We start from the raw sequence: 9639 nt of genomic DNA, 5'->3' as shown, positions 1-9639 counted from the left end.
GGGGGGGGGGGACAACCGCGAACTTTCGATTTTCCCTTCTAGGATTGTATCCAATGGGAAAAGTGCTCCATCCATAACTCGTCCAACGGTAGTGTGAATCTTCCCCTTTATTGTGTCTTGCCCCCCTCCTTCACTCCTCCCTCTTCCCTATTCCAATCACCAATCCCAAGTCTCGTATCTGCTATTGCTACAAAAACCCCTCCCTATTTCTTTGTCGTGCCGCAAATGCCTCCAGCCTCCTTCCTGCTAAGCCTCAAGTCTTTCCTTGCTTTCCTCCAAGGCCGCAACCTCTTCTACCCGTCAGCTCCCAACAAGCAATCCTCTATGTCATAAGTACCACTACTAGCCTTCCTCTCTATCGTAAATCATTCAGCCTCCCCACTTCCAATCCACCGAACCAACCACCACCTCAACCTAAGCCCTAGTTTAGGTATATGTTGTGTTTCGTTATTTCCTAGTGTGTGAGTTTTAACCTCTATTTGATTTCAAAAATAGAAGTTGCATTTACGTTGGCATTTTAGTTAGCTCCGCATCATTTGGTATTAGAACTAACTTAGCTCTAGTCCTAGCTTAGGGTTTCCAAGCATCCGCCATACCAAAACCAAAAAAAAAAAAAAAAAAAATCTTTAATATTCCCAAATCATAGCCAAACTTTGACCTAACAATAGTTTTCTCTTGCTAGTTTTCAAAATCAACAACCTTAAATCGATTTGTACAGCCTCTTTCACCTCCTAACCATAAAACCCTGACCATGCCACCAAAAAAATACATGTTTGAGCCTGCCCGAGAAAAAAATACAACAAGAGATCTGTCAAATTCGGTGGAGTCTTACATACATTGAGAATGAAACCCATGGAGACTTACCCTCGATGGTGACAGGGAAAGTCAAATGGGCGAAAGAAGCCAACTTTGACCTAATATTTCCTTGCAAATCAGAAACCTTAAATCAATTTTTACACCCTCGTTTACCTCTCAACTCTAAATCGTAGTCATGCCACCAAAAAGATACATGCCTAAACCTACTCAAGAAGAGATGCAGAGAGAAGAAGCAAACCATTATCATAGTATAAACATAAAAGTACTCACTTTGATGTCAAATAATTTGTCTTGACGTCGACTCTCATAAAAATTGATGTCTATAATAAACTTGTATATTCATATTACAAAACTTAGTTAATTATTATTTTAACTGGCTAATAAACTTACATTATTTAAGCATTTAATTTTCATTATTTTTCTTCTTTATGTAATCAAATAAATATATATATATATATATATGGACGACAACATGTGTCTGTCCACCCCATATGTGCTGATTCGAGTCAGATGTAATCAAACCAAAAACCCAGAAGACTTATGTTGAAGCTGCCAACCAACAATCTACCAGTTGCGTCTATATACATATATATATACATATATATACATATATACCTTATTATTGATCGATCAAGCCCCAACCATACCAGAAAAAACTTCCCTCATCGAGTCAGGTGTAATCAAACCCAGACCCATGGAGACTTACGCTCTACCAACTAACAATCTACCAATTGCGTATATTATATATATATATATATATATATATATATTATTTTTTTTTATTTTTTGATAAAGCCCAAAGGCTAATATATTAAAAAGAAATAAGAATACATAAAGATTGTGTGGAAGGGCCCAAGCATGACACCCGCCCACCACGATAACCATCACATACAAAAAGTTCCAAAAATGGAGAAAATTGAGAAAAATACAAGATAACTAAACAAAAAAACAAAAAATGCCAAAAAAACGTAGTATCAGGTAGCTAGAGAGCGACCCAATTTTTCTTTGCCTCTACCTCTAGTTCTAGAAAAGGAGCCAGATAATAAATTGGTAAGATGAATGTCATTGTCAGTAGTGACCAAAGTATTATCCAATAAGTTTCCAAGCTTGAGTCGGCCTCCAGTCTTCTTCTTCCTTCTAGAATAGACCTAACATTCTTCATCCGAAGATTGACTCGCCTAATCAGTGGATTGGTCTAAAATGTGTCGGACATATGTAGGGTGTTGAACAGATGCTGAACATTATAAGTAACCACTTGTTGTACCAACTGATCTTTGATTAAATCAAAGAAGCACTCTGGTGTGTCTTGGCATATAAGTGAGTCTTCTTCAATAACAGTAAGTGGTATAAGCACTTTTGGATTTGTACATGTAGTATGATGTTCTTCATTAGGAACTGCGTAGGAACTGCGATGTGCGATGTTGGGTAAAGAATCGGTTTGCACATTCTCAGCAGAGATGGTAGGTGGTTGATCTTTAGTGATATCCGAAACTTGTCCTGCGGTAGCTTTCTCTCCAGATAAAACAATTATGTCCAGAGTAGTGGGATTAGATCCATCCTTATTTACTTGATCTTTAGATTTCAAATTATGATGAAAGGCCTAGTAGACTGAACCATACCGGTACAGTCGGAGGTTCATGATTAGGGTCAAAATCATGATATCACTTGTGTAGCTTCATTGATTTACCAGCAATGCTAAGATATTTTTTGGAGAAAATCTGAGTGTAGTCTTCAGCCACGGTTAATTGGATCAATACATGTCTCCTATCCATAAGCCTCACTTTCCACTTTCCTACAAATTTGAGATTATCAAAACATTTTCTGATAGCTTTCATAGGTGGGTGCCCCCACTGAAGTTTTTCAATAAGAGCAAATTTGAATTTGTAAGTAAGGGTTGAAATTTCTAACTCCGAAAAAAGAGTGTTTTTTTCCCACTTCTCCTGCTTGTATTCTTAATAAATGGGCAATCACATGTACCATCACGATATTCCTTATAACTTGAGAGGAAGACAACCGTTGTTTCCACCTGAGGATTACCCACCACGTGGGCAAATGAGACTTTGTCAGGTTCAACTAAAGAAGAAGGAAGCTCCATCACAGCTTAGAAGCCCTGCCAAGTCGGTCAGGGCAGATCAGGAACCGAAGAGACCAAAACTCGGTGCAGTCGAGCTGAGTCGAGAAGGAAGACGAAAGGAGGAAACTAGGTTCCCGCCTTCCGTGAGATGTAATCGAACAGAACGAGCGAACTCTGTCGGAGAGGCGACGAGATGCGATAGTCAGCTTCGAACGGAGACGACGAGACGTGAGAGGAGAGATGACGATGACGGAGAGGAGAGACGACGTCGGAGAAATGATCTTGCAGTGAGGTAAGGGTTACTAAGGTTTGACATGGGTCGAAACCCTAGCAGAGCTGAGCGTGGGAGACGACGTCATATATATATATATATATATTAAAAAGAAAGAAGAATGCAGACAGATTGTGGGAGGGCCCAAGCATGGCACCCTGCCCACACGATAACCACCACATGCAAATGGTTTCAAAAAGAGAAAATACAGAAAAATACATGAGTTAAAGAAAAAATCAAAAGTGTCAAAATACGTAGTATCATGTAGCTAGAGAGCGACTCAATTTTGTCTTAGCTCTGCCTCTAGTTCTAGTAAAGGAGCCAGCTAATAAATTGGTAAGATGAGTGTCATTGTCAGTAGTAACCAATGTATCATCCAATAAGTTCCCGAGCTCGAGTCGGGCTCCATTCTTCTTCTTCCTCCTAGAATAGACCTGTCATTTCTCATCTAAAGAATGACTCACCTGATCAGAGGATTAATCTAAAGTGAGTCGGACATGTGTAAGTTGTTGAACATTAGAAGCAACTACTTGTTGTACCAGCTAATCTTTTATTGGAACAAAGAAGCACTCTCGTGTGTCATGACATGTGAGTCTTCTTCAATAACAGTGAGTGGTATAAACACGTTTAAATATGTACCTGTAGTATGATGTTCTTCATCCGAAACTGCAGTGTTCGAAAGAGGATCGAGTTGCACCTTCTCAGCAGGGATGGTAGGTGACTGATTTTTAGCAATATCCGGTCTTAGATGAGGATGCAAGCGATAGCAAATAATAGAACTATGGCCAAACATACTACAATAAGAGCAATAAGAAAGATGTGGTTCTATTTCAACCTTTTGTCAATACTCGTTGTGAGTGGTTTAATTCATACCTCATCCGAAGCTGGTTGAGTGATATCTCTCTCAACTAACACACAAGCCACAGAGGGTCTGGTGACAGCAAGCGTATGACTATTAACCTTGAGAGATTTATCGCAAACCATCCTGCTAGGCCGCAACCTCTGCTACCCGTCTCCTACTCCCAGCCAGCAATCTTCCCTGTCGTAACTACACTTACCAGCCTTCCTTGTTGTAACTACACTTACCAGCCTTCCACCCTATCGTAACTCACTACCAGTCACTTCTCAGCTATACCGTAAACCCCCTCCATAGCCCAACCTGTTGTTACATCCAATTTCCCCACTTCCAATCCACTGAACCAGCCACCACCTTAACCTAAGCCCTAGTTTGGATTTGAGTTGTGTTTCGTTATTTCCTAGTTCCGAGTGTGCAAGTTGTAACCTCTATTTAATTTTAGTAATAAAAGTTTGCATTTTTTTTGTCATTCTGGTTTACTCCGGTATCAATTACATCCATGTATAAAAATAAGTTAAATAATATTCTCATCACCTGAAACATTATCCTATGCAAATCAAGTAATGCATCCAATAGTTTCAAATATATTGTCGCAAGAATCTCTCTTGTATTTCCTAAAATATAAATACAAAATCTGTCTCTCTCTCTCTCTCCCTAAACTTCCAGCAGCATAACCTTTTTTGCTAATATTTTTTTAATATTGTAGACTGTTAACAAATTCAATAAAAATTAAATAAAAGGTATAGTTTATCATCTTCATGTATATTAACATACTAAGAGAAACATGATCGAGGAGATTCTACTAGCACGCAAGGAAAAATGATTTCCATGTTTATTATTATGTTTAAAGCCTATGAGAAATCCATACCATGTCAATTCTTCAGTTATGATACCAGGAAAATCTTAACAACATTAATTTTCCACATTACCTTTAGGTTCACATATTAGCTTCTTAGCCTATTATATCTTCTGAAGTTTTACAAACATACCACTCAGGTCCTATGTAGATACATATCTAACACCTAAACTTTGTTGGCTTCAGAGAAGCAGGAGATGGTGGAGCAACCGTCGGATATCCAACAGCTCTTCCGTCATTACAACGCTCACCAATTCAATGATGCTCTGGGAGATTGCGCTGTCACCTGGGCACCGAGAATGCCTTATCCGGAATGCACTCCTTGTTTTCTTGTGAAGTCAAAGAAACTTCTGGCACATTTACTTGTTCTTGCTGTCTTCTTTTCAATTCAAATAGATGGAGTGTGCAGCTGTAATTCATTCAAGATTGTGCTTATGAGGTTTTTATTTATTTTTGTCAAGCTTTCACCAATATTTACTGAATGCAGGTGTCCATGTAAGGATTTGTGCATTTAGAGCTATTTTGTTTGTGTAATTGTTTCCAAATGGTGGAAGTCCTGTTCAAAAAAGTGGGTTCGATGATTGTTTCTTTTCCATGAACTCGTTTTTTATGTTTATCCTTCAAGGAAATAAACTTCATACAATTTTTTTTATTAAATTTATAATATTTTATTACTATAATGAATTAAAGTAATTATAAATCAACACTTTAAGGTTTCATATTATTTCATTGAATCAACAAAAATTAGGTGACTTTCAAACTAAATAAAAAGTGCAACTTTTTCAACTTTAAGAAAACGAGTCTCAAAAAATAAGGACTCAATTTCATTCATTTTTTTGTCGAAGAAGGACTGTAATTTAATTTCAATTGCATGCGATATAATAAATTTACCCTAGTGTTCTTAAACACTTGAAGATGAGCAGTCTCTGCTATTCTTTGAGGTTGCTTAAAACTTGTAAGGGTTTTTTGTTGTTGAAAATTATAGACACCAAAGTTTTTTTTCCATGAAAAAACCACTCAATAAGCTAAATATATATATAAATTGTGGAGTTCAGTGCATAAAAAAAGCACTTATACCTTACAGGGTAACACATGACATGGTTACTATAATATGTATTTGATATTTCAATGAAATTTGTCAACAAAATAGGGTTTTAAAGTTACTTGCAGATTATTCAGTATCATGATGGTATATTCTAATTGAATTTCAGTTGAAGTATCACATATGATTTTTTATTTAGGAAGTTTACAATTATCTTACCTTGAACTATCTACCTCGCTCCTTAACTTTAACCTACAAGCCTCCTTAAATCTGTAAGCCTTTGATTATTCAGCATCCACTTGATTAAGTGTAACATTTACTCTCTCAAATTAATTATTTAAAAAACCAATTGTGAACTTTCCATTGCACTATATTTCACATATTTATGCCCCTAGTTTGGTGATTTTTTTTTTTTTTTTGAGCTAGAGAAATTGAAATATGTTAGAAATTTTATTGAGTTTCATGCACGTATACTCTTATACTATCATTATGACATCTGCCAATAAGTTTTTTACAAGCCAAAAATATGATGAATGCTCACAATTTACAAAAGAATATAATAATGGCATAAATTAAGAGCAATCTCACCTTAAAATTCAAGTTTATACAAGCAAGGTCGTTTTAGACAAACCTGATTATCATCCTTACAGCTGTTGTTGATTTCTTTCGCTAGAGCCCAGAAATTGGGACCGTGCTTACTTGTCCAACAAAATATAGAATCTCCGTGAGAAAACAAACAGTATATATATATATATATATATATATATATATATATATATATATATATAGCATGCCACTCCTTCAATTTTTACATATATGTCATCTTACCTATGCATAAAAAGGTGTATTTCAAATTTTAGAAGTAGAGATAGTGGTATTCTTTTATGTGATATGAAATATTTCAGTGATATAAATGTAAAAAATCAAAGTTTAGGTGTTGCATATGTAAATACATGAGAATTGAGTGGTATGTATGTAAATATCCCAAAAATTAAAAACATGCTACATGATTTAACCAGCATAATAAGAATAAAAAGAAGTGATACCTCCGGTTCTTGTTCTTTTGCTTGATCCATAAGAATGCATGAATCATTTCATGCAATAATGAGTTTTTAAGATCAGCGGATGAAATATGTCTCAGTAGACGCTTTGACAAGCGTATCTCACAGCGATAGGCTTCAATATATAGACATGTTGAACTATTACTGCATCACGTGAACAAATACACATATTGATGTGTTTTAAATGTTTACTAAATGCACAAACCAAGAAAGGATAAATAAATGAAAATGCTAAGAAAAAAATTTTGATAAATTTCATATAATGATGCCTTCAAAATGCATAGTAAATGTGCATACTATTTAAGGATAAATAAATGAATTTGCTCACTAAAATCATTATGACATTTTTCCCCAAAAGAAAAAATTATTGGCAAATGTCAAAATGATAGTACAAGTGCATAAACTCAAAAGCATTTCCAATATATTCCAATTTCTCTAATCTCAAAACAAAAAAAAAAAGGGGACAAAACTAGGAGCATAACCATGTGAAATATAAAGCACTGGAAAGTAAACAATTGATTTATTAAATCCTTAATTTGAGTGAGTAAATGTTACATTGTTACACTTAATCAAGTGGATGCTCAATGATAAAATGCTTACTGATTTAAGGAGGCCAGCAGGAAAAGAAGGTTCAAAGGTAAGGAGAGAAGCAGATAGTTCTTCAAGGTAAGATAATTGTAATCTTTATAAACAAAAACTCATAGAATGTGATACTTAAACTAATATTTAAAGTAGAATAAGTTATCATGGTGCCAAACTATCTGCAAATAACTTAAAGACACTATTTTGTGAACAAATTTCAATGAAAAAGCAGGCATATAATGTAGTAACCAGAGCATATGTTACTCTGTAAGATATAAGTGTTATTTTTGCACTGAATCACAAGTTGCATATTTTTTCAGACTATGGAGAGGTTTTCTCTCATGGAAAAAAACTTTGGATTCCATAATTTTCAACAGAAAAAAACATTTACAAGTTCTAATCATCCTCAATGAATAGCAGGGACTCTGCTCATCTTCTAGTGTTTAAACACGCTAAGATCATTTTGTTTTATTCTAAGCAATTGTAATTAAATTTCAGTCAGTCTTCAACATAGAAATTGACTGAAAGTGAGTTCTTATTTTTTGAGACTCGTGTTCTTAAAGATAAGAGTTATAAAGTTTCCTTATTTTTGCAATTTAATTAAATACTATTAAACTTCAAAAAATTGATTTAGAATTACTTCAATTCATTATAAAAAAATGGATGAAATTTTATCTTCCTTAAAATGCAAACAATCATTAAATCGAATTTATGGAAAACCAAAAATCATCAAACCCGCCATTTGAACTCAGCTTCCACCACTTTCAAACATTGAACACTCAAACAAAATAGCCCTAAATGCACAAATCTTACAAAGACACCAGGCATTCAAAACAACAGCAGTAAAATCTTCACGAAACCAAATAAAAAACCACATAAGAACAAGCTTAAATGAATTAGGGCCGTTCACTCCACCAATTTGAATCTGAAAGAAGAGAACAAAAACAAGGAAATCTACCAAAACTTTCTTCGACTCAAAACAGAAATGAGAGTAATTTCACTTTCACCTGCGCAATAGCGGTGACCAGCCGACATTGCAAGCTCCCAGAGCATCATCGAAGTAGAGAGCGTTGTAATGACGGAAAAGCTGTTGGATATCCGGCAGTAGCTCCACCATCTCCGGCTTCTCTGAAGCAAGCAAAGCTTAGGAGAGTTCCTAGTAAAGCACCAAAGCTTAAATCAGCTACCAAACAAGCACTCTCACATGAGGATCTGATAGCTCTGGTCTCCTCGCTTTTTTCTACTCTGCGACTGCGACTCTTCAACTCCTCTCATTGATGAGCTCACTGTCCATGTTTAGAATTAGAAGGCTTTTCCATTCCATGCTTCATGCAACTCGTGCGTAGTCAATCAAAACACGTCACGACATCTTATGCGGCAGAGGAAAAAAAACGGCGCAGTAACACGGAGAATATTGCCTCTTGTGTTATTCATGTGTTATTGCGCGTTATTCATGTGTTATTGTGTGTTATTCATGTGTTATTCATGTGTTATTGTGTTATTATAACACCAGAAATATTCTCAGGATACAATAACACATGAATAACACACGGGCATTTACATGAATGCCGACCAATTCATTTGTATTTTTTTATTTCAGAAAAAAAATGGCGAAATAACACGGGGGAATATTCTCTCCCGTGTTATTCATGTGTTATTGTGTGTTATTCATGTGTTATTGTATCCTGGGAATATTCCTCGTGTTATAATAACACAATAACACATGAATAACACATGAATAACACACAATAACACATGAATAACACGGGAGGATATTCCCCGTGTTACTGTGCCGTTTTTTTTTTGCGTCGCGCGGGGTATCGTGGCGTGATTTCATTGGGTACGCACGTTACTCTACGTGCGTAGTACTGATGTAATATTTTTTCCATGCAACTCTTATATATGTGTGCACACATTGAGTTTTTACATACTAATCAACTAAGAGATTTAGTATAACATATTAATCTTCAAAATTTTAAATATAACATTTAAAAAAATCAAAATTTTCACTTAAAATCTTCATTAACGATTAAAGATATGGGCATAAGCAAACTAGGTTTGAGGGAGGAAAGTCCTGTTTG

At 35.5% G+C, this 9639-nt stretch overlaps 1 protein-coding gene across 3 annotated transcripts in view; it reads right to left on the bottom strand.

Annotated features, from left to right (window-relative positions):
• Positions 1–8852, bottom strand: part of LOC110028222 (sprT-like domain-containing protein Spartan) — a 25716-nt gene extending 16864 nt beyond the window's left edge. For 2 of the 3 annotated variants that reach the window (XM_020729979.1, XM_020729981.1), the window contains exons 1-3: positions 8566–8852; positions 6962–7120; positions 6547–6613 (exon numbers count right to left, since the gene is read on the bottom strand). In XM_020729979.1, coding sequence (XP_020585638.1) covers positions 6547–6613; positions 6962–7120; positions 8566–8675 — 336 coding nt within the window. In that variant the 5' untranslated portion in view covers positions 8676–8852. The remainder of the gene's footprint in view (positions 1–6546; positions 6614–6961; positions 7121–8565) is intronic. The other variant, XM_020729980.1, reaches the window with a different exon arrangement.
• Positions 8853–9639: the final 787 nt, after the last annotated feature.

This window comes from Phalaenopsis equestris, unplaced genomic scaffold (assembly GCF_001263595.1).
Source record: "Phalaenopsis equestris unplaced genomic scaffold, ASM126359v1 Scaffold000504, whole genome shotgun sequence".
Classification (NCBI taxonomy): domain Eukaryota; kingdom Viridiplantae; phylum Streptophyta; class Magnoliopsida; order Asparagales; family Orchidaceae; genus Phalaenopsis; species Phalaenopsis equestris.
Note: the sequence above shows the minus strand (reverse complement) of the source record. Positions and strands in the feature narration are given on the sequence as shown.